The sequence below is a fragment of the Aethina tumida genome, chromosome 2 (genome assembly GCF_024364675.1).
Source record: "Aethina tumida isolate Nest 87 chromosome 2, icAetTumi1.1, whole genome shotgun sequence".
NCBI classification, from domain to species: Eukaryota; Metazoa; Arthropoda; class Insecta; order Coleoptera; family Nitidulidae; genus Aethina; species Aethina tumida.
In genome coordinates, this window is record NC_065436.1 from 36,711,670 (window position 1) to 36,729,009 (window position 17,340).

A 17,340-nucleotide genomic window follows, 5' to 3' on the forward strand; every position below is an offset into this window, starting at 1 on the left:
ATCCTTCTGTAAACCTTAATTGTCCATTTGATCTCTTTAAAACAGCAAAGGTTAAAATTGACGAAATAAATGACTTGAAATAAATTTCAACCTTGATACTCTATTAAAATATGTTTGAAATTAACACACAGTTTACATCATTTTGACTAAGAGTTTGTTGATTGTTCGATAACATAAATTGTAAATCGAAAGATATAAATACCCAAGTTGAATATTTGGAAAACTGTTTACAGTGTGTTGATGTAACAGAATTTGTGATGTTTAGTTCTTTCTTTCGATAATTGAGAATTTTATTGCTATTTGTTTACAAAACGATAATTCAAGCGATTTAATTCTTCTTTAAGTGATAGTAGTAGGAATCTTCCTTGTACTGATAATTTTGAAATTTGTGTGTTGAAAATTAATTTATTTACATTTTAAGTGAATTAGGAGCATAATTTTATAATAAAAATAATATTTGAATATTAACTTACTTAATTGAAAAATTTCAACAAAATTTATTTTCCTTTGAATAAATTGATTTTTAATTTAATTATGAAATGTGATTTGCTACTACTATTACTACTCAGAGAGTACAGTGTTATTAAAACACAGTTATGGATAAAAATATTTTGGATAATTCTGATTATAGGCAACCGATTTTACAAAGTAAAAGTATTGTTAACTAATAAATAATGCATGGACATAAAACTTAAAATACCAATTTATTTATTTAAATTATAATATAGCATACAACACAGTTGTAAAGTCAGATAAACTTATAATAAAATCTAAAATTAAAATTTTAACATGCTAGTCAATCTATTGAGCTTCGAAGAAATATACTGACAACATGTAACAAATTGTAAATTTAGATGGTCCAGAGGTTGTTTGTTACATAGCCGTAGTTTTTGATGAAATCTTAAAATTAAGTGTCCATTAAAAAAATACAAAAATCTACAATAGATACTGGATGTTTTTAAGCTATGTTGTTAATTTTTCGTGATGCAATGTTAAATTGTGGAATGGATACAATGAATATAATGCACTACTATACTGGGTTATATTTTCGTACATTAAACAGACTGCACTAACATGGATTAATAAACAATGGAAATAATCTTGTGCGGACCTGGCTCCGTTTAAAAAGAGCTTTTAATCGGAGACAAGTCACCGTGTGTTTGTTGACTCTCTGAAAGTTTGTCAGACATACAATTGCTTACAATAAAAAACCTAGCTAAAATTATTTATACAAACAATCATCCTTAAACTAGCAATTATATTTTTTATCATAATAATGTTTCGTGAATGAGAACTGTCCACTATATTCCATTAAAAAAATTACACTGATTGTGAATCGTGTTGTGTCCTTTGACAAGAGTATCATTTATTACGCGAGTAAAAGTAAATAGTTAGTTAATATGTAATATGTATTTATATGAATGAGTCCTATCAACTAAGGTTGTTTGTTGCACATAGTTTGGATTAAGTAAGAGTAATGGATGGATGGATGGGGGAAAAGGAGGGAGAGAAATTAGGGTAAAGGGTATCAAGAAGGTAAAGAAAACGGCAGTGCGCAGTGTGCGTATTGCTGCTTATTTTGCTGCCTCCTTTTCTTTGTTTTCTTCCGTTTCTTTTTCTTTGAGTTTGTCCTTTTCTTTTTCGTCAGCCTGCAATCAATCCAGGAAGAGTTTAGTAAATTAATAATAATAATAAAAAACATTTCATGTACGTACCTTTTCTTTCTCGATGTCCTTGTCCTCGGGTTCTTTTTCCTTGTCGCTCTCCTTTTCGTCCTTGGCTGCCTCTTTGTTGTCTTTGGATTCTTCGGGGGCGGGTTTGGGCAGATGCGAGTTCAAATCCAAGGTCGTGCAAATGTCGTCCCAATCGGAGAAGCTGCGTTCCTTCATGCGATTAACCAATCCGACCAAATTGGGACACGATTCGGTCATGAAGTCTCTCAGTGCGTAACTGACTTCCTTGTCGATGAAGTAGATCTGGGCGAGATGTGCAAACACCACCACGTCCAACTGCAAACGAAAGAAAGTGAGTTTAATGAAAGGGATGACGAAATAGGATGTGTTGAATTGTTTACGTTTGTGGGTTCGTCGCCGAAGAAGAACGGTTTGTCGGCGAGCATGTCCGAAAGGACTTTGAGGTCCTGCTGTCCAAATTCCATGACCTCCTCGGCAGAGTGGACGCCTATTCCCTGAGCCTTAACCTTCTTCGAGCCCTGGAACCACTAAATTGTCAATACTGCATTAAACCACTCTAATAACACAACACTGGAAAAAACATGCACGGATGCATTCAAACAAAATCAGAATGAGTTAATCAAATGGAATGGAAGGTTGAAGATTGATTCATAATAAGGCCGCAAACCACCAACAAATAGCATTCGTAATAAATGAATATTTTACGTTCATGCTTTCGAAAGAGAGGACGAATGTTTACCTTGCGGCCGAATGCAAATTTGAAGCAGAAGTTGAGGATGCCGTTTGGTATTCTGGTGCCGAGGGCGTGTTGCAAGTTGACCTTGTAGCCCTTGAGCACTTGGTCTGGGTATTTGGTTCTCCACCACATCACGATCCAGGCGAGATGGTTCTCGATCATGGAAATGGTCGCGTGGGCCAAGTTACGTTGTTCGGTTGTCAGTCCGGCGTCCAAATCGTGGCCGAATTTCTGCGAGAGTTCCTTAATGATGATGGCACTGTCAGCCACTTCTTCGCCGTTCAACTCGATGAACGGGAGTTGTCCTTTCTTTGAGCGGTACTTCATCTTGTGGTCTACATTCTAGTGAAATAAAATAATCATTCGTTAGTGGTATTCAACTTTTATTAATAAAAATTTAAAATACTAAAATTATACGAGTATTACTTTTTCGAATTAAGTTTGTTTAATTTATAGAGAAATGAGGGAAAGAATTGTGGAATCGGTCGAAAAATAAATCCGGGCGTTTCCACCCCTGAGGGATGGTTGTCGTCATGGCGACGCGTCGAGACGCGGGGGTCACATTATTGTATCGTAAGCGATTGTCTCGGATTCGTATCCATCACTGAAAATCCTTTTTTACCTTTTCTTTATAAGTAATGTACATTTTTAACTTCAGGTTTGTAAATTTATTATCATTATCAATTTTATTATTGATAATGAATAATTTAGTTAAATATCAGACCAGTGTAGATTTGTTATAGGACAGAAAGGTGTGATTTAATACTTTTTGAAAAACATTTGGACTTTTTGGAATTGGGTTGAAGAAAAATGTCAAAAGAAAATTAAAGAAGTATACCGGTTTGTTTATGTGAAAGTCAAAGGATTGAAAATTTAATATAACAATTAATAATTCAGTTCCATAAAATGATGATTAAACAATTTAGTTGCATTAGTACAGTTCCACAGTTTGAATGGAATGTGAAAATCGAATTTTTCGTTTTGTGTAGAGATGTTAAATGTGTGATAACCAGAAAGTATGAATTCACGCAATCCAGTGCACTTTCTACTGTGTCGTATCTTATATTTTATATATTGAACAGTATTTAGTCACTTCATAGGTATTTTGGAACAACTTTTAGTATCAATAAACAGGGACGTTGTCATTTATAGATGTATTTACGTTTACACAAGTGTTCGTTTATAAAAAACATAACATAGCAAGTTTATGTGATTACTTAACGACTTAAATCTTCCACAACTGCCACTGGATGATTATTCCAGATTTAAGTCGTTTGGAAGGTGTAATTGTGGAAAAATGTATCAGAAAAACGTTGTGTGCTAAAAATTTTTATTGTTTTTATTTAGTTTAGCTCTTAAAAAATCTATAACCATATATATTTATAACAGATTGGAGTATTAGATGAATTACATTGAAAAGAACAAAGGAAGAATAAGAATTTTGTTTTCAGAAAGTGGTAAAAATCATCAGGATAAATTAAATAATGAGATGAGTTATTTAAAACATGTGGCAAAGTTTATTCCAGATGGTAAGAGAGGTAGAGAAGAGGGAGTTTTTAATGATTTTTTAATTTTACGAAAAAACTGAATGAAATGTTACACGTTGTTACAATTGGAATAATTAATTTGAAATAATTTTAGCTCTTAAAAATCTATAAGTAAATATAGATGTAATAGATTGGAATATTTGATTGATCACCTCAAAAAGAACGAAGGAAAAATAAGAATTTTGTTTTCAGAAAGTGGTAATAATTATTAGGATAAATTAAATAATGAGATGAGTTATTTAAAACATGTGGCGAAGTAGTATCTATTCCAGATGGCAAAAGAGGTAGAGAAGAGGGAGTTTTAAATGATTTTTGAATTTTACGAAAAATTAAATGGAATGTCACACGATGTTATAATTGAAATAATTAATTTGTAATTATTTTAGCTCTTAAAAAATCTATAACTAAATATAGATATAATACATTAGATTAGATAAATTACACTGAAAAGAACGATGGAAGAATAAGAATTTTGTTTTCAGAAAGTGGTAATAATCATGAGGGTAAATTAAATAATGAGATGAGTTATTTAAAACATGTGGCGAAGTAGTATCAATTCCAGATGGTAAGAGAGGTAGAGAAGAGGGAATTTCTAATGATTTTTGAATTTTACGAAAAAACTAAGTGGAACATCACACGATGTCACAATTGGAATAATTAATTTGTAACAGTTGTAACAAATGAAAATTTATAAACATATTTAACCCAATTTGCAGATGTCTGCTTGTAGCAGCAAATGCGAACGAACGGACGAACAAAATCAGATGAAATGAGTCGAGTTGAGATGTGATGTGAACAAGGAAGGTTCAACGGCCTTTCTTCGGGGTCGAGAGGCTGCGAGAGACAGCGAGAGACTGTGAGAGTGTGGTCGATGCGCCGCGCCGTGCACCCGAATCGCAAACGACTGCCGAAAAATTTACATCCACCGTTAATCGAACGTCTTGTGAAAATTTAAATGAACGGGATCATTCTGGTTGTCTAGTTGCGAATGATGCGGAATATCTGTGCCGGTTCCACCATTCATTCAGCAAATTTGTGCAATGAAATGAAATGCATTGATAATTTGTGAATGTACGACGCTGGATTCGTAGATGGACTGAAAGAGGAAAGGAAAATAAAAAAGGGACGGTAACGACCTTATTAAAACAGATGCGTTTCTAGTCGCGCAACTGACCTGTGCCTCTTTCATTCCGAGATGTGCAGGAATGATTTTAATTTATGATTGTTTAATTTTTAAATAGAAAATAATAGAATTCAGAATGTTTAAGTTGAAGAGAAGAGAAGGGAAGTCTAAATATAATAATAAATGGGGTGTCGAACAAGCGATAAATGTGAGTGTGGCGGGTGCGATGGGTGAGATTATGGACGAAGGGAGGGCCGGAAACTCCGTTCCAATAAAACACCACATGTTCTAACGGCCAAATTCCTATTTTACTATTTTGTCTCTCTCTAGTCTAGAATAATTTCATAACTGACTATGAGATAAGTGTTGATTGTTTATGTGTTGATGTGATTTATTTTTGTATAAGAATTTAGGAAAAATGAAATGAGAAAGAAGAACGGAAACAGGAACTGATTGAAATGTTTCAAGTCCGTTATCCGCTATATTGGTATGTGTCAGGCGACTGACTGTCTGACCCAATAATTTATGTGAATTATCTACAAATTGAATTTTGATTTTTTTATATTTTGTTATTTATTATATTTATCTATTTTTTGATAGGGTAACACCTATTTTACACCTCAGCAAGCATAAAAACTTAATTTACTACAAATATATGATGCTGTTTAGTTTTAAAAAAGTTATTTTGTTGAATTCATACAATTATTTTCATTTAATAGAAAACCTTTTTAATGGGGAGTAATTTAATAAAAGTATGAGTATATGGATTTTCTGAATTTGAATAAACTTCCTTTAAACAGATTAAATCTGGTATATGTATGAACAAAAGTAATAATAAATCCACATTAAATGGTTTAAGTGAACAATGGCCCAATTTAACGCCTTTACAAATTTCTGGCTCTAAGCTCATGATGAATTTTTTATAAGGAAATATCATGTATGGTAGGCGAGACATGTCTCCGCACTGTACTAATACAAAAATGAAACAGGTGGGTCAGGTCCCACTTAAGAATTTCCTTTCAAAATTAGCCAGTTAAAGTGTTTCCTTCCGTCAATGAACAATCGGTAATGAACGTGATTTGCCAACGATACGTACGAATAATTAACAGCAGTAATAAATAGGTTTTATTGATAATTATTTTTAGAATACTCTCTTTTATTTACAAGAATTATTTTTAAATCACTCAAAATGTCAGAAGAGAGTAGTTTACAATTTTCTCGACTGTGAAAAATTATATAGATTTTTAAAAATAAAAGACAAGAACGTAATAATCGTATGAGAAAGGGTTGGGGTGAATTAAATAGGGATTGGTGGCGCCGAAACTGTCTGCACGCATTTATTTTCCCTTCAGTGGGAAGTGACTTTTTTTGTTGGTCTGATAACTATAAATGTGGGGAACACAATTTTATCTACACTTTATAAATATATCACTAGAAATGTGTGAATTACTGGTTTCTTTATATTTCCGACAGCTTTATAATTTTAATGAGATTAGTCAATGTAATGATATATTATAAATATATGAAATGGATTCTCAAATGAGTAAGGATGAACCACATGAAGTAGAAGTGTGAAAGCGTGTCATACACTAATTATATTTTATTCTTGCTGTCATTAAAAACTTTCCTCCTTTCCTATATTTCTTATAAATGTTCAAATTCTTAATTACAATTAAATCCAATTGTTCAGTTCTTTTTTTTTCAACTTAGACATTCCGCTAAATTAAGTCCAAATGGTTTATTAGATTTTCTAACTATTGTATCCACATTAATAATCATCATAAATTAAATATGTAAATATTATAATGAGAATAAAATTATTATATTAGTTTTCAGTTCTAAATGGTATCAATTTAAATGTTTCAGTTGTATGTCCACCCGTATTATATTATATGTGGAGTGGTAAGAAGGAAACAATGAGAAGGCAAACATCCGGTCCGGCCGGGTTGGGTTGGGTCGATTTATTGACCTGAAAATTCAGCCATTTCGAAATATGCAGGGGTTGCTTATTTGTTAATGGATTACTGTCCTACCAAATACAACGACAACTGGAAAATGCAAAAGTGTTAGAGTAATTAAATTAAAACTAGCCGATAAATAATAGGGGGAGGCGTGGCGACCATCCCACATTTAACATGTTCACTTGTATTAAACGGAGAGGGTGTGTGTCGATACACACACATGATTGATAAGGCTATCCAAATATATGGATAAAAGGACTTGAACCGGACGAATTCCGATCGAAATAAAAGAAGTGATTGCGAGATAATGTGGTACAGTGTGTCTCCGGAGCAAGAACCTCGGCAACGGTTGCCGGTTGCCGGGCAACGCGCCACTCCGTCCTCATCCCCATGGCAACCATCTGGGCACCTCATTCAACCTAGAACGGGCATCCAGTTAAGCGAATCTCTTATTCTCATCCTCTTGTATCATTCAAATCTTTACTAGTCTTTGGAAAATTAACGGAGTCTCGGTGTCAAAGAACAGAAGGGAGGAACAATATGTGGTATGTATCAAGAGCAGTTACACATACGGGTGGGTATTATAAACATCATTAAGGTCCTTAATGTCTTAATTGTTCAATATCCCTCGCATTAAATGAAGCCACTGCGGTCACAAATGTGATGTGTTTTCAAATCGGAATCGATTGATCAATAACGTTCTCGAGTATCATTCACTTACTAGGATTAATTTGAACAACCTACCAAAAAGAAATGTTGCATGTTTTTATGTACAGTTGACTCTCGTGAATTCGAGACTCGAGGGGCTCTTAAAATATTACGAATTATCGAATGTTTGAAATATCAAATGGTTTGAAATTTTTCAGAGAAAATATATAACTTCCAATTAGTGAATGTTGATAACGAATTATTATTTATTAAGTGATATTCTTTAAGAATGACAAAAATTAAGAGGTACTTGCATACACGTACATATTTATAATATGAATTAATTAATTGTTAGAAAGAACTCTGTTATATTGGTTTGCTTCATTGCCACTGATCAGACTGCTCAATAAGTTTTTTTAAGAGAAAAAGTGCCTGAAATGCTTTTTCATGACTTTCGTTTTGTAGACAGAAGCTTCGTAAGGTGTCGAGTGAGGCTCTTGCTTCCTTAACTGACACCTCTGCTAAAGGTTCTGATGTGTCGTCCTCATCTTCATCGTTGCTTTTTTCATTTCATTCATTCATTTTTTCATTCAGATGTGAACCTGACTCAGCAACATCTTCATCCACTTGAACAAAGTCAGAAAAACTCACACCGCTGATGTCAACTAGTGGTTCTATTGCTGGTTCTTCATCATCCGTAATTATTGGAAAATTTTTCTGATCTTCTTTTATGAAACCGGATTTTTTCGAAGCAGTTGAGAATCTTTAGGGGTGTTACCGTTCTCTATGCCTTGTCCATCAGTAAAATAGCCGTCAGAACCATGATATTCGCAGTTAGCTGCTTATCAAGAAGTTGTAAAACGGACTTAACAATTTTTTTGCGATAGAACATCTTAAAATTATGGATGATCCCTTGGTCTAATGCTTGCAATTTGGAAGTTGTATTCGGCAGAAAGAAGTAGAATTCTACGTTAGACAATATAGGAGGACTGTTGTGGACAATGCAATTGTCTAAAAAGAGTAAAATTTTCTGCCTTTGTCGTTTCATGTCCTCATTAACCGTTAAAAGGCAATCGTTAAAAAGGTCTGTAGTTATCAAGCTTTTTTTAGCATGATAATCAGTAGGAAACGATTTCACTCCTTTGAAACACCACGGTTTCATTGCTTTTCCTATCACTAAGGATTTAAATTTTTCCGATCAGTCCATATTTACTGCAAATAAAACTGTCAACCTCTCTTTACTATGTTTTCCCCCATGACATTTTCATCTTTAAAAGTAAGCGTCTTGTCCGGTAAACATTTGAAAAATAAGCCAGTTTCATCAGTATTAAAAATGTCTCGGGCATCATAGTTTTCAATCAAAGTCTTCAATTTACCATGCCAATCTAAGCAAACTGCATCATAAACACTTCCACTTTCGCCACAAACTTTTTTAAACAAAACTCCATTTATCTTTTTGAAATTTGTAAGCCACCCTTCATTTCTAATTCCGTTTCCGCTAATAGACATTTTTTGTCCTCTACACTGTCTTAGCCAAATGACAAGCCTTTCTTCCAGACGAGGAAATTCACCTTTAATAGTTCTTTTCAGTACTCCAGCAGTTTGAGCAGCATAAATTTTCTCCTTGTCCTTTATTATGGCTGAGAGAGTACTCAGAGGAATCTTAAATTCTTCTGCAACATCACTTTTCTTCCCACCTCCCTCTACTTTTTCTATTAACTTCTTCTTTTGAGCAATCGTCAAGCATTTAAACTTTTTAGAACTCATAACTAACATAAACTTCTATTTAATCTTAACCAACGAAAGAGTATCAGTAACTGAAACTTAACTAAACAAACCAATTCGTGAAGAAGTGTGCGTCAAACTAATCATTACAAAAACAAAGGTTCGTGCACGATAATACAAATTTGAACTTGTTTCTCTCTTTCTCTCTACAACTTTGAATTGTCGAGTCGTTTGACGCGTCGTTTTGTTACGTAGCGACCATTTTTTCGTTCGAATTACCAAGTGCATAAAAATGCATTCATTGATTTAGTTCGAAATATAAAGATATTCTAGGGAACTCATGATAACTTTGAATTATACAGAGGTTTTAATTAACAAGAGTCGGCTGTATTTTAATTAATTTACTGCATCTTTTTCATTTTAATTATATTTACACCAATATTTTGTATATTAATGAGAAGACAGAATGAAGTAATTTAAATTACGTCGCAGAAAAGTGCATTCCAAAGAGTGTGGCGTGTATGTGTATGTGTGATGGATAGATGCCAATATGAATATTAATCGATGGAAAAAATTCAAAGTATGCGACTCCGTATATGATTTGTTTAATTAGTAATCCAGTTGTATTATTGTTTGTGTTATTCAAATATAATTCTAGTCTAGTCTGGTCTATGACACAGTTCTTTCAAATTTCGATGAACAAATTCTGTTAAATGGAATACCTACTTAGATATCTGTTACACGTTGTATGTTGAACGTTGTATGCGCACAATAAAATATTTTTATGGTGCATTTCCTGCAATTCGGATTGTGAAAGTCGCTTATTATTATTATGGCGCAATTAAACTCGTGCACTTTCTTTATTAATGAAAAAGCACAATTTGTCAAATATTTCAGCAGAACGGATGCACGTGTCAAAAGAAATCAAACCGATTTAAAGGGACGCAATTCGATTGCAGAGATTCCAATCGTCCTTGATGACTAATTAACATTGTTTTGTGATGCACAACACACATACGCTTTTTCAACTTCATCTACGTTACAAATCAAAAACATTCAATAACTCAGTTGATGTAAAACTAAATCATCCATTTTGATATTTAAATGGAAGGATCACAGTTCAAATATGTTAATTGGATTCTTGAATAATGAAGTTCTTTGTGTTTGTTCTCGATGCTGCGCCATCAATTAATAGGAAATGATTTCGTTTCATGATTCACCACCACTGATAAATATTGTTGACGGTTTCAGGCTTAAAACCGAGATACACAACCTTTAGTCATTGCTTATCTATATGGCATCTATTTTTTTCCTTCCTAAACATACAAACACGTAATCAAATTTAAATTAAAATCTATTTATTCACTGGAACCGAACAAAAGAGAATAAAATAAAGCATTTTTAAAAATTAGCACCTATTTATGAATTGACAACTATTGTCGAAACAATAAACCTATTCAACGATAGGAATTTCACTTTTATCAAATGTGATAAGACCAAGACCAAAACCAGTCTTAATTAACTCTCTGTCAGAGGTTAATTAACGATAACTGAAACATTCAACACTGAACAATTGATGAAACGTAATCTTGTTTAAAACACATTGAAATAAAGGTCAGTGTGTAATTTTTCTTTAAACCGTAGAATATTGTTTTGATCTGAATTAAGTAAATCTAACTTAATTCAATCAAAATGGAATATTTTCTTAAGCAGGTTAACGTGCCTTTAAATGCACCCAAAACTATCATCAAGTAAACTAATAAAAAACCAATTACTATATTTAAAGTGTTTACTTGTTTGAAGGAAATTAGCAGGTCGTTAAGCAAGAAGTTTATACATCTGTAACATTTCTGAACATGACATAATATTGTCTCCGATAAAAAAGTGATGAACAGCAGCAACAGCACAAGATTATCCTGCGTCAGCAAAGCAAAACGAACCAACTCTTATCTGTGGCAAGTAATGCAAGTAATTTTCTATCTCATTATTTAATATAATTCGTCAAGCATTTCTCGGAACAAATGCGAGACCTCAATTCTCAATTCCACTCTTATTTTATTTATCGCAAATATACCACCTGATCGATGATTTACTTTTCAGTCTGTCTCTCCAGACGGGTTCCCATAATTAGACACGCAGAAAGAATCACTGGGTTAGTTAGTCATCAGAAAGATTATGATAATGTGAGAAGCAAAGGCAACCATTGTTTTCCTTTTACATTTTGCTGACCTACCCACTGACAAGTTCCCACCCCTACCACCTCTAAACTTCCTTAACCTTGACCACTTAACTTATCCCGAATGATAAATTTCAAGTTAATTAAAATCGCAACAGCCATCGAAACTAATTAATATTAATATGCATTCGCGAAATGCAAACATATTACAATTACAATTAAGAGTTGCACCATAAATTAATTCTGACGCATCCACATAAATATTTGTCAGATAAGACAACAAGATACAACAACCGGAAATGTTGAAATTCCTCTCAAAGCTAACGTTAAAGTTTACTACAATTTTATTTAATTTAATGAAATTGATTGTAAAACATTTATTATTACAAACTGTAGCAACAGTTTCCATCATTGACTATTTTTTATTTTTCGAGATAACGAGATTAGTCACATCTTGTTCGTGCACGCTAAATGCAAGGTCGGGACAAAACGAAGAACGACACACCGAAAAACTGGTTTCTATTACGAGTGATGATAATCGAAAAAGTTGCTCTTCAAATGAACATTTTCTATTACTTTTTAAACATTTAAAAAGTTCTGTATACTTAGACAAATAGTATTGTCAATTCTAATTGAAATTTACCTAAAATATAAAATTGATTAGAGATTTAAATTTATCTTAATTTTTAACGCCACGACATCGACTCCCAACAGAGGAAATGAATCAGTCGGAATACTATATAAAAAGCATATATGTCATTCATTGCTAGGAGGAAAATGAATGATTAAGGTAAAACAATCTCCGAAAGTTCCATGATAAAAAATTATTTCTATTCCAAATTAATTCTAGTCATCTTAGTCAAAATTAGGTGAATATCTTCGAAATCGAGATACCCAGCTATAAATTCGTATAAACTTATATTTTGACATTCCAAAACTTGTCTCCAAATTCACACATGATAGGATGGTCGCAATTTAAAAAGTTAGATGTCAAAAGTCACAAAAATAGGTTTTTTACACATTTTTTGTAAATATCTCGTTTCCTATAGGTCTTACGCTACTTGTATTTCGTATCAATATTGTATAGAATTAAATTATCTACAATTTTTGTTTTAAACATTTTTTTCATACGTCGAACCGTTGTCGAGATAGAGGGCAGAGAGCCCGCGGCTGGGGTATAAAGTATATAAATTATTACTAAATATATAAATATCATTTTTTATTAATATCATCGGAGTCTGGTGCACTTGTACAATACATTGGAAACAATGGCGATGGAAACTCTTGATGGTAACAATACATCTGGGGATGATAATGATAGTAACTACGAAAAGTGCTGTTCTCTACGATGAAGTTATAAAAAATGCACAACCAAACCAAGTGCGAAAGAGTTGGCAGCCATATCACCTGCATCTCTTCAAGTTCATGAAAAACCAGTCGTACCTGGATACAGTAAAGTTGAAGTCGAAAATTTACATGATGATGAGGCATTTACAAAAAGAAACATTAACAGAGCTGATTTTTTGTGGCTGTATGGAAAGTGGAGAAATCGTTGACAGGATGGAATGGTTATCTTGAACACCTCACTAAAAATAACAAGAACTTTTCAACATCTCAAGTTATGTTCCTTCCTTTTATTGATAATCCTGCCAGTCACGTAGACACTATTTACACAACTTTACATTGCGCTCTCGATATTGCTAAGTCACATGGACAAAAAGAGTGTGTGATTACTTTTAATCAACCCCTCTACCTTCAAGCACGTGAAATGGTAGCTGCATTAGATGCTAACTCACCATTAAGTTCAATAGTTGTAAAATTAGGATTTCATATGCTGATGTCTTTTCTTGGAAGTATAAGGTACGTAATAGATGGAAATGGACTCAATGAAGCTCTTAGTGAAATTTATACAAAGAATTCTGTTCACAAATTGCTCAATGGTCACGCTTACTCGAGAAGCAACAGAGGCCATACATTATCACGACTTGCATTATCAATAATAATTGTTGAAGATATGAACATTGAAGATGGTACTTTGGATCACTTAATACAGCATATAACTTCTCGAGATGATTCCTACCAAAACATGTGTGTGAAATGTGTATAGATGACTCAACTATTTTCCTGAGACATTTCTGAACAAACTAAATGAATTAAAAACTCGAAGTCGAACAGCAGAATTATGGGTGCGATAATTAGAAATGGTTTCAATAGCACTTGATTTTGTTCGCACTGAAAGACTTGGGCATTTTAAAGAACATCTTGATGCTGTGCTCAAAATGCTGTTTTATTTTCACGCCAATGGTCATTTCTTATATTCAAGATTAGCACACTTATGTCTTCAAGATATGATGAAGTTGGAAGAAATTATGAAACGAACAGAAAAATTCAATTCTGGTACATGGACAGATATGGTAATTGAACAGTCTTATGACATCGATGAAAACAGAAGGAGGAGCATCTCGTGGTCGAAGTACAAAATAAAATGTTTTGTGTAAATGGGTCTATGCTATGCATGCTACATATACTACACGTGAGGAAATGGAAATTAATAATAGAGAAGTAAGCAAAATAATGATTGAATATAATGTAATAGTTAATAAAAAATGGTAATTATATATTTATCAATAATTTATAAAATTTATACTACGTATTTTCGATCGGGACTACCAGTTGACCACAGATGACACTCTAGCCACGGGCTTTCTGCCCTCTATCTCGACAACGGTTCCACGTATGAAAGAATGTTTAAAACAAAAGTTGTATAGAATTAAATTCTCTAAAATATTGATAAGAAGTACAAGTAGTGTAAAACCCATAAGAAATGAGATATTTACAACAAATGTGCAAAAAAACGATTTTTGTTACTTTTGACTTTTTAAGTTACGGCCATCCTATCATGTGTGAATATTGAGGCAAGTTTTAAGATGTCAAAATATAAGTTTATACGAGTTTATAGCTGGGTATCTCGATTTCTAAAGAGAACTCCCTATAATGAGTGAAGTGGTCCAGTCATCTTAGTCAAAATTAGGTGAATATCTTGGAAATCGAGATACCTAGCTATAAACTTGTTTTATAGGTTTATCTTGTCCCAAAATTCACACATGATAGGACGGAGGCAACTTAAAAAGTCAGTGGTTAAAAGTCTGACTTTTTAAGTTGCGGCCATCCTATCATGTGTGAATATTGAGACAAGTTTTGGGATGTCAAAATATAAATTTATACGAGTTTATAGCAGGCTCGATCTCAATTTCCGAAGTGAACTCCCCATAATGAGTGGATTTACAAATATTTATAAATTACTACTTACTCACTCTGAATGTTATTTTTCTATACACACCTGTAACCCAAAAATTCAATTAATAACATATATACTTAAATTTCACATACTTAATATTCATTTAAATATCATTGCATGTTCAAGAAATTAACAATAAGCTGACAGACAGACATATCCGTCCATCCACAATGAACCCCAATTAACGTGAAAAAAAAAAAAATTAAATAGAAACTGTACGAAGCACACTCTATGCAGTCTGAGTCAACAGAAATCCTCCCTTTTATGGAACATTTCCAGAAAACAGAGAAAATATGTTGTTGAATGTTTGATTCGTTCTCAAGTTCATTAGCGAATTAACCTTGCACGAGGTTGTTGCACTCGTCCATCATTTATCTTGCATCGAAATTGCGACACACACAACACACACACACACAGAAATAAACATATCACTCTTTTATAGAATCATTCTGGTTCGAGATTGTGAATAGAAATCTTGACCTGAGCCAACCTACTTATCAGTGCGATGCGATGCTATGTCTTTAACAATACCTATCGCATTTGTCGGAAACTGATTCCGGTTGATAGAACAAGTGAAATCGATCTCTTAGATCTATTAATTTGTTGCTTTGCACCAGTTCAGAACACATTTTACTGAGTGTGTAAGTTTATGTTAGGAATTCTTTGGAAATTCCTCAAAGATATCAACCTAAACACAGAAGAGTCTTGAGTAATATTTTTAGCTTAGTTGTTACCGAATAGAGACTGGTACGTTTAACAAAACAAACACTATAGTAAACAATTTGTCAGGAACTTGACGGAAAACTTAAAAACAACATACAACATGACGGTACAGACGCGCCCAAAACACATGCCACTTGAACATGACAAAAAATAGTTCCTTCTCAGAATATCTATGAAAGTAATTAACTATCCTACCCCAGACAATTTTTGCTACAATACCATTTTTATTATTATTTTAATTTTAAATACATGAAATATGAAACCCAAACTTGGAATATTCCGATCGATCTCAACAAAACAAAGAAACCCAAATCGCATTACATTCCCGTGCGTGAAATAAGAAGGATTCATAATTAAATAAACACAAAAATCGACCGATTCGTCCGAGGGAAGGTAACAATTTCGCAAACGCGTCCGAAAAACATACATCGGAGACATTTAAAGAGCCATCTGCATGCAGCGCCATTCATGCAAAAATGGCCGCCGTTTGCATCCCTCGAATCCCTCACTCGTTTCGATCGTCCCACCCACAAAACCGGACGATTTAATGAATAAAACTCGATTTAATTATGTGGAAAACGTCGATTTTAAGTCGACACAAAGTGTACGGAGAAGATATTTACCTCGTATTTGATGCCGGCAAGCCTGAGCCATGTCTCCACTTTGAGACAATAGGGCGAGAGCGAGGGCAGGAGCGGCGTACGCGAGAACTGGTACAGATACACAATATCCTTTTCGTAATTGGATTTATGCACTACCACTTTGGGTGGCGCCGGTTCCTTTTCTTTAGCGGGGGCGGCGGGCGCATCGGCCGCTTCCACCTTGGCGGCCTCCTCGGCTTTGTTGTCCTTCTCGACCTGCGGACTATCTTCCTTGATCTCCTTCGTTTCGGTGGCGGGCGCGTTGTTTTCAACCTCGGTGGCCATTGCGTTGGTGTTGGTGTTGTTGTTGATAAAACACGGAACGAACGAACGGACGAACAAACGAACGAGACACGCACACAGACAGACAGAGCTCGGTAAGACGGACGGGACCGGAGTGTTTGGGAGGAGTGTCGGCGGCGCAACACGGCGCTTCAGCTACGGACCTACAGTGGTGAGGGCGAGTGGTGGGGTGACGTCACTGGCGCGGTGATGCCATCCCCCACCAGAACGGATAAGGCCCTGTTGCCATGCACGGTTAAACGGCCCCACCCTGCTGATGCTCATGAGAGAAGAACGCTCCCGGTCTCAGCAACGTTTGTTCCACCACTCGCTCTTATTAACCCTCACGACTTTATTGTTTAATTTCTTTATTTAAATCGACAATTCCTTCCACTTTCTGAGTTTGGTACCCGCAGCATTCCATTATTTCAATTAATTTCAATTTTTTTATGTATATTTACATATCTCTTAACATAAATAGGTTTTATTAAATAATCCCACAATCTGACGCATAAAAATAGTCAAACTCAAACTTCATTTTAAAAAAAATTAAAACTCAAAATTACCAACTAAAACACAAGTTAATATAGTTTAATTATAGCTTAAAATTAATTTTTACATCAATTCATAAATTAAAACTAGAATAAATCTATACTGAAATCTAAATGTTTCCATCCAGGGTGAAGTATATCTTAAAATTTAGAATTTTATTATATATATGTATATATGTAGATGTGCCCTTATACATATAGAGAATGACACATACAATAAATGGGCCAACGCCCC

At 33.9% G+C, this 17,340-nt stretch overlaps 1 protein-coding gene across 2 annotated transcripts; it reads right to left on the reverse strand.

Annotated features, from left to right (window-relative positions):
• Positions 1-685: 685 nt before the first annotated feature.
• LOC109594113 (failed axon connections) lies at positions 686-16,707 on the reverse strand. Of its 2 annotated transcripts, none has more exons than XM_020009291.2 (5): positions 16,255-16,707; positions 2,434-2,772; positions 2,075-2,212; positions 1,716-2,009; positions 686-1,649 (listed from the first exon to the last, which is right to left on the reverse strand). In XM_020009291.2, exons 1-5 carry the CDS (start codon positions 16,555-16,557, stop codon positions 1,575-1,577), a joined length of 1,149 nt encoding a protein of 382 aa, XP_019864850.1. In that variant the 5' UTR covers positions 16,558-16,707; the 3' UTR covers positions 686-1,574. The 2 variants fall into 2 exon arrangements, with proteins under 2 accessions (XP_019864850.1, XP_019864849.1); XM_020009290.2 differs by having other exon boundaries at positions 2,075-2,221.
• Positions 16,708-17,340: the final 633 nt, after the last annotated feature.